Source organism: Pholis gunnellus, assembly GCF_910591455.1.
Source record: "Pholis gunnellus genome assembly, chromosome: 4".
NCBI lineage: Eukaryota > Metazoa > Chordata > Actinopteri > Perciformes > Pholidae > Pholis > Pholis gunnellus.
In genome coordinates, this window is record NC_136530.1 from 14,101,280 (window position 1) to 14,116,436 (window position 15,157).

Genomic DNA, 15,157 nt, shown 5'->3' on the forward strand with positions numbered 1-15,157 from the left:
GATGAAGTTGTTTCTTCTTGTCATTGTTGGCATACAATGAAAATGTCATCCTGCAATCTCGTATTGTAAATACGAATCCATTACAGAAATGATAAGTTTGATGGTATGGATATCTTGGACTGGTAAAACGCTGTTTTGTATTCCTTGTATAATGTATTCCTTGTCTACAGTGACTTTAGTAGCAAAAGCTGGTCGTAGAGCATGAGATACAAACGATACGGGGACCCAATCATAAATTTAAACTAGGGAAAGTGTCTTCATCCATGTTAATGTTGCAGTTTTACAACATTTCACTGCATGGATGAAAGTAAATAACATGGATTTCAGTTAGAAAACAACAGTAATTAAATTCCAGTTTGACAACATGAGATGAGACTTTGAATGCAGTATGTAAAGTGGGTCAATAAAGGAAGAGGAAAGGAAAAATGGAAATACCATAACTACCACTATTACTTTTCTTACTAAACTATCGTGTTTTAGATAAATTAATATTGCCACCTAGTGGTTACCAAGGAGGATGTCTGTGTGTATTAGTGCTGGAGGTTGTCAAACATGTCTCTGAACATAGTTAGCATAATAATACTTATGTTAATACTTATGTATTATTAAATGTTATAATAATACTAATGATAGTATTGATTACGTTTCCATATGTTTCCATACTTACAGAGAATTTGCTGTGAAGATATGATCATAGTTCATCAAAGGATCTTTAATCACTTTAGTTCAGGACAACTGATCTTACAGTCTGCTGTAAAAGATGATTTATCAATAATGTCTGCATGAATTATATTAAAGGTATATATACGGCTGCAACAATTAGTTGATCGAAAGAAAATAGATCAGCAATTCTTTAGCTAATAAATTAATAGTTTTAGGAATAGAGAGCTATACCTATTCCCTCCAGCTTCTTAAAAGTAAAAATTTGCAATTTAAGTTTCACATTGGATTCTCGAGAAATTGTGATGATTTTAGTCAATGAGTTGGCAGAAAAAGTGGAAGCAGCCACACCTCTTACTGTAAATCAAAAGAGAAAGTAAATGCATGAGCTATATAACATCAGTTATCAGCTCAGATGTTCAGATTCAACCATGTAAGGAAGAAGAGCAACAAGGTAGGTTATCTGAACAAGTTCATCCAAACTGACCTAACAATAATCTATTAAATTATGATGACTAGAATATTGTGTAAGTACTGTGTCTGTAATAATAACTAATAACTCTGAGGTTAGTTATACTGACAGCTTTTTTTGTAATCATTTTGCTTTGTATTACTTACTGTGCTATAATAAGTTTTCTTTATTCATTTATTATATAATTAGGCTCGACAGTTTGCTTCTAGTGGTGTAACGGATCACGGATCGATCCGGTTCGGATTTTTTTTATTACAGTTGAATCAGCATAGTGTGTAATAAAGTGTTACTGCTGCTGTTCCTTTTCAAGTAATAAGTCCCCGAATATCAATGCAAAGTTGCAGTGAACAGATATAAAGCAGTAGTGTGTTCACGTGAACGGAGCGATCCCCCGACGTCATTTAAGTCGCAAGTTTGGGAGCATTTTGGCTTCCCTGTAACTTATAATGACGGGATAAGGGCGGTGGACAATGTGTAGGCGTTGTTTAAAGAGAAAGACATAAGACTACGGCAATACATCGGACATGTCCACACATATGACGCGCCAGCATCTGAGTCTGTCAGCGACGGGGGACACTCCGTTGTGGAAAACAAAGGATTTCGAAATCTGGTTAAAGTGCTTGAGCCACGATACGAAATCCCCTCACGCACCCACTTCGGTGAGAAGATCGCTCCTCTATGAAAGGGAAAATAGTGTGACCGCTCCCTCATCACGGTGGAGTGTAGATTCACAAGTCCGGTGCTACAGACACGCCTCCTCTGTGAGAGTCACACAGACACATCTGGTGCTACCCTTTCCCCACACAATGTAGATATATTTTCATCTTTATGAAAATAAATATCTTAAATATTGTGGTTTTCATGTAAAAAGTAATTTGCTTTAAGTGTTCTTGAAGTACTTTAATTAATAAATAGAAAGCAAAGTTATATTTGTCTCCTCCCCTTTTCTTTGCTCATCCGAAAAATTATCTGAACCGTGACTCAAAAACCGTGATCTTGAGGTTTGTGATCCGTTGCACCCCTATTTGCTTCCTATTGAATTTGAAGGTGCTTTCTCAGATCATCTGTGTTCTAGTTGAATGACAAAAGACAGACAGAGCAGAAGAAGGAAGTGAGAGAAAATGTGTTAAGGACACTACACACAGAAAGACCTAAATCCTATAGTAGTTTTATATATGGAATTTTATATTTTATTATATTAACATACCGTTAAGCAGCCTGTTACATTGGTCTCCATACATTCTCAAATGTACTTCTATTTTGGGAAATAATTGAAATCAGTGGGTTTAGACTTTTCTGAAAGAAGTATGAATTCTGCTTCTAATGTTCAACAACTAAATCAAAATGTTTTCCCCAATTCTTTTGTCTTTCTGAACAGGTAAACCATGTTTTGCCCTGAATGTGGAAATCAAGTGGAAAGTTCATATAAATTCTGTCCTCACTGTGGCTTCAAATTATTCGTCTTGACTCAAAACAGGACCCAAGGTAAGTTTCCCAGCTTACAATGTTTTTCTTAGTACTTGCAGCTACTTTGTGAAATAGATATTCATGCAGGATTGTTAATTGCATAATTTTGGAGGCATTAACATTTCCATCTAATGATTTTTATTAGATAACCGTTAAACTGTATCATTGTTAAATCACTTCTTATATTGATGTCACACAATTTGTTTTCTTATGGTTAATAAAAAAATGTTCTCATGTGAAACCACAAAACTATGCTGCAGGTTGACTGAACCAGAACGAAAAATAAATAATGGGTCGCTACACTCAATAGTCTACTGCAACAAAGTATTGGGTTTTTCATAGTAAAACACTATGTTTTTGTGCTGTACTTAGACTGTTTACTGTTACCATAAAACACTAAAAGTTACATATTAACTTTGGTTAGCTATATCTAACTAATATTTCACCTGACATTGATTGTTACCCAGATGTGGCCTCGTCAGCACATCAACCCTCAGACACTGCTGAGGAGAAGAACCAAAAGGAAGACCAAGACCAGATTCAAAAAGATGTTAAAGAACAAGAAAACCCTGCCCAGATAAAGGTGAAAAGGCCAAGAACACAGTTATTGTATTGGTATAATTTTCATGATCGTTTATAAAGCATATATTAACATAGTCCCTAACCATTAGTGCATATCTAAATCATTATATATATAAATGCATGACTAATGTACATCTAAATAAGTTATTAATCATTTACTAACACTTTATAAATGATCTTATTAATAATCTACAGCTCCTTAATAATTGGTTTGTAAAATATATAATACTTAATTTACAAATGGGGAATCCATCATTTATAAAGTATGAAAACACAATAATTAAACACATAATAGACAAGTTTATTAATCAGGAATAAAACATTTATAACTGTTGTTATGAACTGCATACTAATGAATTATTAATGTAGGAACAATGCTTTATAAATTATGAATTAAGTGTTTACTCAGACTTAACTAATGCTTCATAGTGTGTAGTTATTATAAAGTGTTACCGCAACGGTAACTCCCTCTTGTTTAAGCTGAAACCTGTCTGCTAGTTTACACCAACATTATCAAGAGCTGTAATCAAGCTCTTAACAACCGAAACTGATTTTTGGTTTGGCAGCAATGTGTTTACAATCCGATGGAAAATGCCTTCCAATATAATGCAATCTAGTATAACAACACCACCAGCAGCAACAATCTCAGTCATAAACAAACTTATATTTGAATTGAACTAAGACTGAATATCATACGTTTTGTCAAGGTGCAAAATCCAAATGCAAAAACGACAGCTCCAGTAAAGCGTTCAGCTGTGTAACTCTGTGACAAATACATTGCATTTCCAATAGCTCCTTCGTAATAAAGCCTTCACCTGGTTCCCTGTTGGTAGGCTTTTAATGTAAAGCAGCAAAAAGTAATTAGGCCATCACCTGAAAGTACAAGCAAGAATGAAAGTAAACTTTACTGAGAGATGAACAAAGAGGCTTTTAATACCGGTGTTTTCTCTATAGTCACCAACACAGCTACAGTCAGTCAGTTACACACAAGATGCCCCTTTGGCTTTATGGAGGCCCCGGTGTGGCTCCGCTACAGCTGGTGAACCCTTGCTGTGAAGCTGCAGTGGAAATGCATGTGTTCAAAGCTTAGCGCCGAATGACACAATTAAAGTGGTTAATACCAGGATGCTAAGCTAACTATTTTGACTCTTCTCAGGGGCAGCCGGCTAGTGATGACCAAGAGGCAGCCAGAGATGGCGCTACACCACAGGACCCATCAGACAACACTGCCAGTCCAGCTGCACTGGAAAAAAGAGCCTCATCCCCCAACCAGACACTCTCAGTTGGCCAATCAGTCACCACCAAGTCACAAGTTTCAGAGACTTGTAAGGAGGAAGGGAGGCCTTCTGCTACAGCTCCTGAAAGTAACTCTCAACCATGCAGTGAGGGGCCACCTGGAACAAACCTGTCTGTCTACACGACACCACCCTCCTCTACATCTGAATCCTCTGAGCAAACACCTCAAGACTGTGATATTGTGGCAAAGCAGTCTGTCTCTGAACAAGATAAAGAGAAGAACATCTTTCATGAGACACATCTCTCTGGGAGGCCAGATGAAAAGGTAAATCACACCAACACAGAGCAGCATACATTCACTAAACTAACTGACAGGGAAGAAGACCAAGCAGCCAGAAATGAGACATGTTGTTAGACAGAAGACCCAAATACTGAAAAAAACAGAGTATTCTGCTGATCCATGTTCAGTAACGAAGGAAACTGCCCAAAACACTTTTAACACAGTTATCAGTCAAACACAGACTTTTAATCCTCAATCTGACTTATACTCTGAATCTTTGGCTTATAACAAATGCCTTTCAATATAATGCAATCTACTACAACAACACCAGCAGCAGCGTCAATCTCAGTCATAAACTTATAGTTGAATGAAACAAAAACTGATCATCATACGTTTTGTCAAGGTAGAATTGAGCTGTGGTGTTGGGTTGCATTAAGTTGTACAGCTGTATCTAATAAAGTGGCCACTGAATATAAACCTTTGTGAGCCTCTGCAGAGTCAGAAAATACCTTGTTTACCTTGATGACCGCAGTAAGAGCCTGTCGCATGCACCTTTTTTATATTACTAGCTCACTGTGACTCACTTCCTTGCAACATTTCAGCTGCCCAAATGCAAAAAACACAGCTCCAGTAAAGCGTTCAGTTGTGTAACTCTGTGACAAATACATTGCATTTCCAATAGCTCTTTCGTAATAAAGCCTTCACCTAGTTCCCTGTTGGTAGGCTTTTAATGTGAAGCAGCAGCAGCTGCAGGTATGTTTTGTTGGCATTAAAAAGTAAAAAGTAATTAGGTCATCACCTGAAAGTACGAACAAGAATGAAAGTAAACTTTACTGAGAGATGAACAAAGAGGCTTTTAATACCGGTGTTTTCTCTATAGTCACCAACACAGCTACAGTCAGTCAGTTACACACAAGATGCCCCTTTGGCTTTATGGAGGCCCCGGTGTGGCTCCGCTACAGCTGGTGAACCCTGGCTGTGAAGCTGCAGTGGAAATGCATGTGTTCATAGCTCAGTGCCATATGGCATAATTAAAGTGGGCAATACCAGGATGCTAAGCTAACTATTTTGACTCTTCTCAGGGGCAGCCGGCTAATGATGACCAAGAGGCAGCCAGAGATGGCGCTACACCACAGGACCCATCAGACAACACTGCCAGTCCAGCTGCACTAGAAAAAAGAGCCTCATCCCCCAACCAGACACTCTCAGTTGGCCAATCAGTCACCACCAAGACACAAGTTTCAGAGACTTGTGAGGAGGAAGGGAGGCCTTCTGCTACAGCTCCTGAAAGTAACTCTCAACCATGCAGTGAGGGGGCACCTGAAACAAACCTGTCTGACTACACGACACCACCCTCCTCTACACCTGCCAGTGATAAGCTGGCAGAGCAACAAACAGAGGCCTCACCAGACAGTAGTACGGAGGACAGACTTGATGCAGTGCAAATACCTGCTGACAAACCAAGTGACATTCATTCTGAGCCGTTGTTAAACTCTGTCTCATCTCTAACATCACCTAAAGAAACCGGCTCCACTGCACCTGAATCCTCTGAGCAAACACCTCAAGACTCTGATATGGTGGCAAAGCAGTCTGTCTCTGAACAAGATAAAGAGAAGAACATCTTTTCTGAGACACAAAATCTCTCTGGGAGGTCAGATGAAAAGGTAAATCACACCAACAGAGAGCAGCATACATTCACTAAACTAACTGACAGGAAAGAAGACCAAGCAGCCAGAGATGAGACATGTTGTTACACAGATGACCCAAATACAGATAAAAACCGGAGTATTCTGCTGATCCATGTTCAGTAACGAAGGAAACTGCACAAAACACTTTTAACCCATCAGTCAAACACAGAGCTATAACCCTCAAACTGACTCATACCCTGAATCTTTGGCTTACTACACAAGACTTGTTTCTCCTTTTCTTACATTTTTACACAAGTAGTAAATGATAATAATGGGTGTGATAACATTTTAGAATTTAGTATTGACAGTTGTGCAATGATTTTTATTAGCCTGACATTAAAACCATGATGTTTTGGAAATAATCATAGATATGTGTTAAAACAAATTTACCGATCATTTCCAGAATTGAAGTGCATAATATTTCTATGTCCAAGGTCTTTATTTATTTGGAAAGAAAATAAGATTTAACTTTCACATGTAAAATGTATGAATTGACAGGTATGATAAGTATATATTATACAGTAGATTCTTGGCAATCAGATTATCTGGCAATCAGATTACCATAGGACTTCAGAAACTTTATGTTTTATATTGTACAATATATATGGTATTGGTAGAATCAGCTGATCAGGGAGTTGTTTACTCTTCAATATTTTATTTTTCTCACAGGCTGTTGACACCAAATCAAAAGAGAAAACAAACACACGCCTGGCAGAGATACAGAAACAGCAGCCAGGCAACACAGATGTAGATGTCTCCACTTCCAGCCCTCTCATTCAGAATATCTCTGAAGTTCAAGCACAACAAACGTAAGTTTAAGACATTTTAGATTTTTCTTTCTAATCTACTGTATATATGAAGTATGTAATGTTCTCAGCGAAGCATCTTAGCTGCTATCTGTTACAACATTTTTTGTATTGTATTATTGATTTAATAAAGAATACAAGAAGTTTACTTTTATCTACTTGATTTTTCTTTTCTAGTTTTCCAATCAGCGAATATATGGCTGTGTACTTCCATGCTGTCACTTCCAAAGATTTTCATTTGGACCCAGCAAAGGATGAGGTTTTCTTAATGTCTGAAAGAATATTTGGACATTGGGGTGGACCTGGCCTGAAAATGTCTTTCTCTAAGTACGACTTCTTTTAAAAACATGTTCTTCACAATCATACCAGAACAGCTGTTTTGCACTAAAAACCAAGGAAACAATAAAATCAGATTGTGATTGTTTCTTGTAATGTATTTGTAGTTAGTTTTAGCTTTCTTCACCAACTAGCAGCATAGTGGCTATTATCCGTCTGATTGTTTGCTTTGGAATTATGGATTTGTCACATCTTTTTCTGTCCCATCACTAATTATAATTGCTGTGTTTCACAGGCCTCTAGGGGACAAGAGTTATCTTGTTGAAGGGCGAGTTATGATTCACAGGAACTTAATCCATGAGAGCATACCCTACAAATACGTCATTGTCAAGCACATTGAAAATGACAACAAGGCCATGTATGAGACGATCTACCAGAAAGATGGAAATCAATTAGTCAACAGGTGCCTGAAAATCAAAGAGGACCTTTTAACACATGAAGGTAATCTAGATTAATTTCTTTTGATAAATCAGCCGGCTACATATTGGACATTTTTAGCTTGTTATAGACATATTGGTATTAGCATACATTTTTACAGATTATTAGCAAGAAATTGCAGTACAGGAAAACCTCAAAAGATACACTTTAGGTCATTTAGAAATAGTTTCAGATTGTCCATCACAGAAAACTGACCAGTGTATTGTAGGTCAGCCAGGTGGGTGGATGCTAAGATCTAGGACCACTGCTTGCCTCCGAACAGTAAAGACACATGTGTGGGCAATGCTAGAAAGAAGGATATTGATTGTCAGATGGGCTGTTGGGGTATAGAGTAGCCTATATTTGTCTGTGTCTCTGTATCCAATCAGCTGTAGAGTAGTTTGTCTGCTATGATTTATTGTATGTAAAATCTTTTTCTGAGTACTCAAAGGTCCGCATCTGAGGTCAGACGTCCGAGGCAGTTGGCGATAACAAAATAACATCATATTGTATTCATAACACAAGTAAAGATGGGTAGAATTTTATGTTATGTTGCGCCGCTGTTGAATGCAAAGGGAAACGCTCAAAATTTGTTTTAGTTAGAGACAGCTATGTCAAGGAATTGACCATTCATTGTCATACAGTTTGATTTGAATAAAAAGGCTCTATTCATTGAGGGAGCTCTCAGAGAATGTAAGCAGCAATTAGTATTCTGCAGGGAGAAATAATCCCCTCTTTTACAAACATGTGCACATTAACATTAGATGTTAGTATAATCAACAATGCCAAAAGTTTATCACATGAACTGCCTGAACAAATGCAGTGCTCCATTTCTACACATGGTTTGGCATGTGTAGAAATGCACTCACTTCTCTGGGAAGAGGACTATAACAGTTCAAATGTGTGTTGGTTGTAAATTGTCCAAGAAGCTCAATTAAGGGGAATCATCCAAAAAGAAACATACAAAGTAACATTTAAATTTCCCTAATTTATCATGTTGCTCTCTTGGACTTTCAAGGGGAGTGGCACCAGTATGATGATGTGATCCATCGCGAGCTGAAGAAGAAATTCGGGTCTTGGATTTCTTCAATCGAAGACATTGTTTTGAAAAGGAGAGACCAAGCTGGCAGGGTGATGCTGAGTATCATCTTTGACCTTCCTACAACTTGGAATAGACCAAATTTGGACAACTTCTTTTTACTGCTACAACAGTTCTTTTATACGTACAGCAATCCTGTACTTCATCATGGCACAGAAAGGCCTTGGGGATTACCATACAATCATGAACAGGTAAAGCTCAAGGGTTTTATTTTTGAATAGCACTGGGTCCCTTAAAAACTGAGACAAAGTGAATTCATAGAATTGTTTTCAGCAAGAATTAACATCAGTGTAAGTAAGTATAAGACGTTGGTTGATTGATACATTCTTCCTTTATCTTGTTTAGGTGAAAAACCTGCTTAAACGTTTTTTGGAGGAAAACATCATTCACAAAACCAGACAGCAGAAAGGAACAGCGAAATCCATTTTACCACCTTTGCGTGCAGGAGTTGTCAGTTTGCTGATTTACAACAAGTATCTGAAAGACGACATGACAAATCAACTATCCAGTCTATGTGATCTTCTTCGCCTGCCTAAGAAGCCACAACACCATTTCCTTGATCTCTGGAAAGACTTTGCAAGCCCTTTGTCAGATAAAAAGAGGTAACTGATATTTGATTTAAATTAGCATGAAACAAAAAACAATTGTGACTAATACATCATTATCACAATAATAGTAAAGGTTATAGAATAAATAATAACCAAAATACAAAATACAAAAGCAAACAGGAAAAAAAAATAATAGAAAGTAAATGCTACCAAAACACCCTCAAATTTAAGTTTAAAGAGAAGACAATGTAATACTTAATAGGGCTGTATTAATTGGCCTGGAAATAGTATCAGTCTGAGGACCCTGCCAGTTGGTCTCATACAAGATCAAAGATTTAACAGCTTCAAGTTTATTGATTCATTTATTTATAAAGAGCAGTTTGTCACAAACAAGACTGAACAGAAAATAACTAAAATGACAGGAATAGAAGAAAAAAAAATTAACTAGTCACTATAATTCACCATAAAAAGTGACAATGTTCACACTAACCCACATTTTTATACACACATTCTTTTCTTCTTTCTCCTATCAGTCGACACTCGTGTTTTGTCCCCCATAAATGGAGCTTATTGGTCTCCACAGTGGACACATTTAAACATGTGTCTTGTATTGTAGTGTGAATGGAGATGATGGAACGTTTCACAAAACGTTTGTGTGAACACATCCAATGTGCCGAGTCATTGGATGGCCTTCTGTGTGAACTTACAGAAGCCATACATTTCATGCAGGGGTTTTTCAATAATTATTTTGCCATCTCCCATCAAAGAAGCATTGTTTTGTCAATATAACCAAATGCGAGCTGTAACTCCTTTACGTTTACCATTCTTGCACCCTGAGAACCATGTAAAGTATGTCATTGGACTTTGAAAAGAGTTGAAAGAGTCTATCCCACAGACTCTTCCGCAGTCCACAAACCCAAACGCCATCTTAGTTTTTTACAACCAGTAAGCCGAAGTGACCATATTTGGACTGCAGAGGAGTGATGTAGTGACGTCTATACGGCTTAGGTAGCGGTAGCGACGTACCTATCACAAGGTTGCCCAGCCCTAAAGTATACCCTCTTATATCGTCTATTTTACTCTAAATGGGTTCATAATTTACTAAATGGACATCGTGCTGTATTGAAGAAGACTTGAAACTAGCAAATGAGACACTAAACTCATGTTTACCATGTGTACTCTGGTAATATATCAAGTGAGAAGTAGGGTCATTTTCTCATATACATCCATAGAGTCAGACTTCTTTTTGCAACCAGAGGAGCCTCCTGATGGCCAGTAGAGAGAAAGCAAGTTTAAGACACTTCAGCATTGGCTTCCCTTTTCAGAACAGGAGGTTGCTGCCTGGTCTATCTATCCTGCAACACTCTTTAATAGGTGATGGCAGTAATGTATCGTTTCACTGCTTTCCAACAGCAGTCATTAAATCAAAAGTATAGGAAGAAGAGAAGATGTTTTGCTATTGTTTTGGCTCTTCAGTGTAGATGTTCAACTTTTAGAAAACAATTTAAAATGTGTCAAAATAGGTTAAATCCTCAAACTGTGGACTCCATTCTTTTTCATAACAGTGCAGCCGAACACAAAGCCTTTGTGGATTGGCTCTCATAACGGGTCGGATGGGTGTGGGTATTAAAAAGCTTTTACCTGCTGGTTGCAAATTGTGGATAAAAATACTATTCAGTGCCTTTTTACTGGGCATCAACCTCGCGTTTACACACGTAGTGTCAGAAAAAGAGATTTGATTAAAAGCTTCAGTTTAGGTCATAGTTACATGAGACAAAGCCGGAGGAGCTGTGCAGATGCACAGATTAAAATTAGAATGTTTTTGTGGATGTGGCCCCCTACTTCCAGTGCCCATGTCTAAAATGCAGATCTTAAAACAGTTGTCCATATCTAACATAGTACAGAGACAAATAATATTATATTATGTATATAATTTTTATTATTATTATTTTTCTTTCATTTGAATTTTTTTAATTATAGTCTGCTTTCCAAATATGACTTCTTTCCCCACTGTTAATATAACGATACTAAACACTGACTTCTCCACTGGTAAAGTGTTGCAGATGCTGTTGAGATACTTTGCAACAAGGCCAGGCAACAGAAAATTGAGAAGTGGTTCTTGGTCATTCCTCTGATTCACCTACTGAGAGGAGACAGCAAGCCATTTGAACCAGTTCCACCTGCCTCAAATCCACAGTTTGACTCCTGCTCAGGCTTGATGGGGAGCAAAGGAACACATTTCAACAGCGACAATTATGCAAAGTAAGTGTTTTTCTCCAGCAAAGACTTGAGCACATGCACACAACTTTTTGAAGACCATTTGACAAGTCTTCAAACAAAAGCTCCTCAAAAACAATTAAGCATATCAGTGGAACGAAATAACAGTAAAAGGGTGTTACCGTATTTTACTTTTAATTCACCGATTTTCCAAACCAGAGGTTAATGTTTTATCCTTGTGCATTACTTTGTTGAGACCCCAGAATGTCACTGCTCCTGTTCAGGAATGTGCAATAGTCTGATAATAGTTATATTTTTTATGACATTGTGTTGAAATTGAGTTAACTGCATTGTTTGTTGGTTTCCACCTCACTCCTGGGATACCTTGAATTTTAATTTATTTTTTTACCTCACCTCCTCGTCACCATAATTAATAACTCTGACTTTAACTTAGGAGTGTCTGGATCATGAAAGAACATGCGTACCTGACGGACATTGATCGTCTTCTTGTGCCCTCTTGGATGTCTCTGGTGCCTGTCGATTATCTATCAAGCTTCCTATCCACCGTGAAAGTGGAGCTTTTAGACATTCTTCATTACATGCGGCTCAGTATCAAATCTGGAATAACTCACTCCAACTACAAGGTGTGTATCCTTAAAGCAGCTAAAATATAATATTGTTATCATAATATATCAAATGAGTGTGAAAACAACATGACAATGTGAAAGTGGTCACTTAGTGATGAACCTAAAGAGTATTATCACCTGAGTATGCAGCTCCCCTCCCCTTTATGGAACTTAAAATTAGTTTCAGCTCATTGTATAGCTGTCCGACATGCAATTGTACTGTTTGGTTCACTCTCACCGCTCACATAGTGTTGTTCTCGGCCGGAGCAGGCAGCTTTTTACAGTCAAAAATCTCTAAGAACCCACTGTACAAGACCTGCTCATCACCAAACAGCAGATACACACAGTTAGCGACTAGCAGGTGAACACAGATGATCATTTAGAAGCTAAAGAGACTTGAGTTGGTAGACTCCAACAACAGATCTAAATGAAAGTGAATACTGGACCTATATTCATCAAGTAGCCAGAGATACAACTCCAAATAAATGATGAAGTTGCTCATAACTGCTGGATGAGTACATAAGAAAATATTTGCTGACAAGTTCACCACATCACCTTACAAGGTGATAATATGCTAGTGTTATGTTCACAACCCTTAGCTACAGCCTATGTTCACAACTTGTTTCTGCTGCCTCCAAGGGGCCCAATCTGTTATTGGAGATTTAAACCAATTACTTGAATGACTTCATAACTATTTCAAACTACGTATGAACTGTTATTCGGTTTATAGGCTTTGGAAGAATTGGCACGTTATCTCATCAACAGAGAAAGCCATCGCATTGAAAGGTAAAATGAAATCCGAACCTATCAATATCATATACAGTATCTCTACAGTAATTTCAGTATATTGCTAGCAAACGTAATGAAAACACAACAATAATCAAATGTTTTTTTCCCATAGCTTTCATGACAAATATAAAGAGTGGTGCCTGAAATCCGCAGTAAGGCTTCTTGGTTCTATTTGCCGTCACACAATAGATCCAAGCCTCTCTGATGTTCCTATTTACTTCCTTGATTTGGTCTGTCTGATTGCCAATGCATGCAATCACACTGATTCCCAGGTAAGACTTAGGTGGACAGGCAACACTTTTATATCTCCATACCAAGACATAGTCTAGAATTGAAATGCCTCGAGCAGATTACCACAACCACTTTATTTTTTCTTATTTTGTCTAACTTGTACGTACAGAGGGAAACAAATCAACTCAATGTAGATGACTAAATATGGTTGATGAGTTCATTGTTGTTTTTCCTCTACCAAACATTTGCCAAGTTTTGGAATATGTATCTACACTTGTTTCAGTTGTTGTGTTATTTGTGATGTTTCTCATTAAAAGCAATGTACACAGCAAAGCTAAAAATACAGAAAAGCTAAGTCTTCATTTTTTATGCAAGCAGTGCTATTCTGGATAAAAAGTGGACTATTTTAAATTATATTTTTTTACTGAAAGAAGAGGTTTTCAATGTAAAAGTAATTTAGAAAAATAGAGATATCTAAAGTAACTTAATAACTGCTATTACAGTCAAGAGACAGAAGTCAAGAGTCAATCATGGAAACATTGGAAACAATGAGAAAATGGCGGAGAAATACCTTCAGCAACAAACTGCTTAATGAATGGGATCGTAGGCAGTTTTCTGTACTCCATGAAATCAAGGTAAGCAGAAACGAATGGCAGTAATGTATGTGTTGTTCTCTATTATGGGTTTACATTCAAATTGTAAATTTATTCCAATGCGATAGCCAATTGAAGTTGTCTATAGTATTTCAGCTTAGCTGGTCTATCAAAATACATGCTCTGCTTTCTAGGTATGGGACAAGTTAGTCTCAGTATCCTTCAGTCATCAGGAACACACCTCACAATGGAGAACCTGCTTCCTGCAGGATTTTGAAGGAAAATTAAAACAAGTAAGCCTGGATTTATGTTTGTGTTTACATGCTTTACAGATCTTGATTTCTGGTATTTACATGTTTTTACATGTGCATTTGAGAAACTAAACTGAAGATGCGTGCTTGTGTGCTAGGAACTTCCAGAGGATCAAATTGGAATATACTCTAACAAGATGGAAGAACTGAGCAGGACAAGTCCATTGTTATGCAACACAATGGAGAAATGTGCAGTGGAGGCGATTGCAGCTATTTGTCAGGTTTGATCTGTGTTGATTTGTGTTATTCAAGTATTGAATAAGCAGTTAATAAATGCTTTGTAATATAAAATAATGTAAATGTCATTGCTTATGAAATTCTTCGTAGTTTTTATTCATAAACAATTGTACTCATATGAAGCAACTTTTTTCTGTTTAGGATAAATCTGGCAGAGCTGCTTCAGCTCTATTTGAGAAACATGACATCACAAAGTTTGGGAAGCTGATATCTGTTGTTGTGCTGAACACATGGCCCACTGATGCGAGTGGAGATTACATTGAAGGAGAGGACTTGATATTTGAGTACCTCTTAAATTGGCCCATGGCCAAAACTTTTTTCCAAATGACAGGTAAATGCTTAATTGTTCCTGATAATGTTATGAGAATGACTGGGAATCTGGGCTTTATTAATGTCTAAAGATTACTCTTTTAAAAAGTGTGTGTGAAAGTAATGCCTTAAGAAAGAAAGGGAAGGCTGGCTGTCATTGGGTTATTTTTGGCTAATTTCATATCAGTATATTTAATTATTGTTTAATTGTCAAATGTTTTTTGTTTATATAATCCACAGTAAAATGTTTTGT

The 15,157-nt window shown here is 37.3% G+C and overlaps 1 protein-coding gene and 1 long non-coding RNA gene across 2 annotated transcripts in view; both read left to right on the plus strand.

Moving 5' to 3' along the window:
• Window positions 1–1,095: 1,095 nt before the first annotated feature.
• LOC306695054 lies at window positions 1,096–4,405 on the plus strand. The gene is made up of 4 exons (XR_013767063.1): window positions 1,096–1,114; window positions 2,511–2,617; window positions 3,067–3,182; window positions 4,338–4,405. It is a non-coding gene; the product is annotated as an uncharacterized lncRNA (long non-coding RNA).
• A 1,788-nt stretch (window positions 4,406–6,193) lies between these two features.
• LOC306695053 (E3 ubiquitin-protein ligase rnf213-alpha-like) overlaps window positions 6,194–15,157 on the plus strand; it is a 45,442-nt gene continuing 36,478 nt past the window's right edge. Inside the window, exons 1-14 of the mRNA XM_079158167.1 lie at window positions 6,194–6,361; window positions 7,055–7,194; window positions 7,369–7,518; window positions 7,763–7,968; window positions 8,963–9,234; window positions 9,389–9,645; window positions 11,647–11,853; window positions 12,263–12,452; window positions 13,165–13,220; window positions 13,336–13,495; window positions 13,958–14,089; window positions 14,242–14,340; window positions 14,457–14,579; window positions 14,737–14,926. Of these exons, the coding sequence (XP_079014293.1) occupies window positions 6,272–6,361; window positions 7,055–7,194; window positions 7,369–7,518; window positions 7,763–7,968; window positions 8,963–9,234; window positions 9,389–9,645; window positions 11,647–11,853; window positions 12,263–12,452; window positions 13,165–13,220; window positions 13,336–13,495; window positions 13,958–14,089; window positions 14,242–14,340; window positions 14,457–14,579; window positions 14,737–14,926 (2,272 nt within the window). The 5' untranslated portion in view covers window positions 6,194–6,271. The remainder of the gene's footprint in view (window positions 6,362–7,054; window positions 7,195–7,368; window positions 7,519–7,762; window positions 7,969–8,962; window positions 9,235–9,388; window positions 9,646–11,646; window positions 11,854–12,262; window positions 12,453–13,164; window positions 13,221–13,335; window positions 13,496–13,957; window positions 14,090–14,241; window positions 14,341–14,456; window positions 14,580–14,736; window positions 14,927–15,157) is intronic.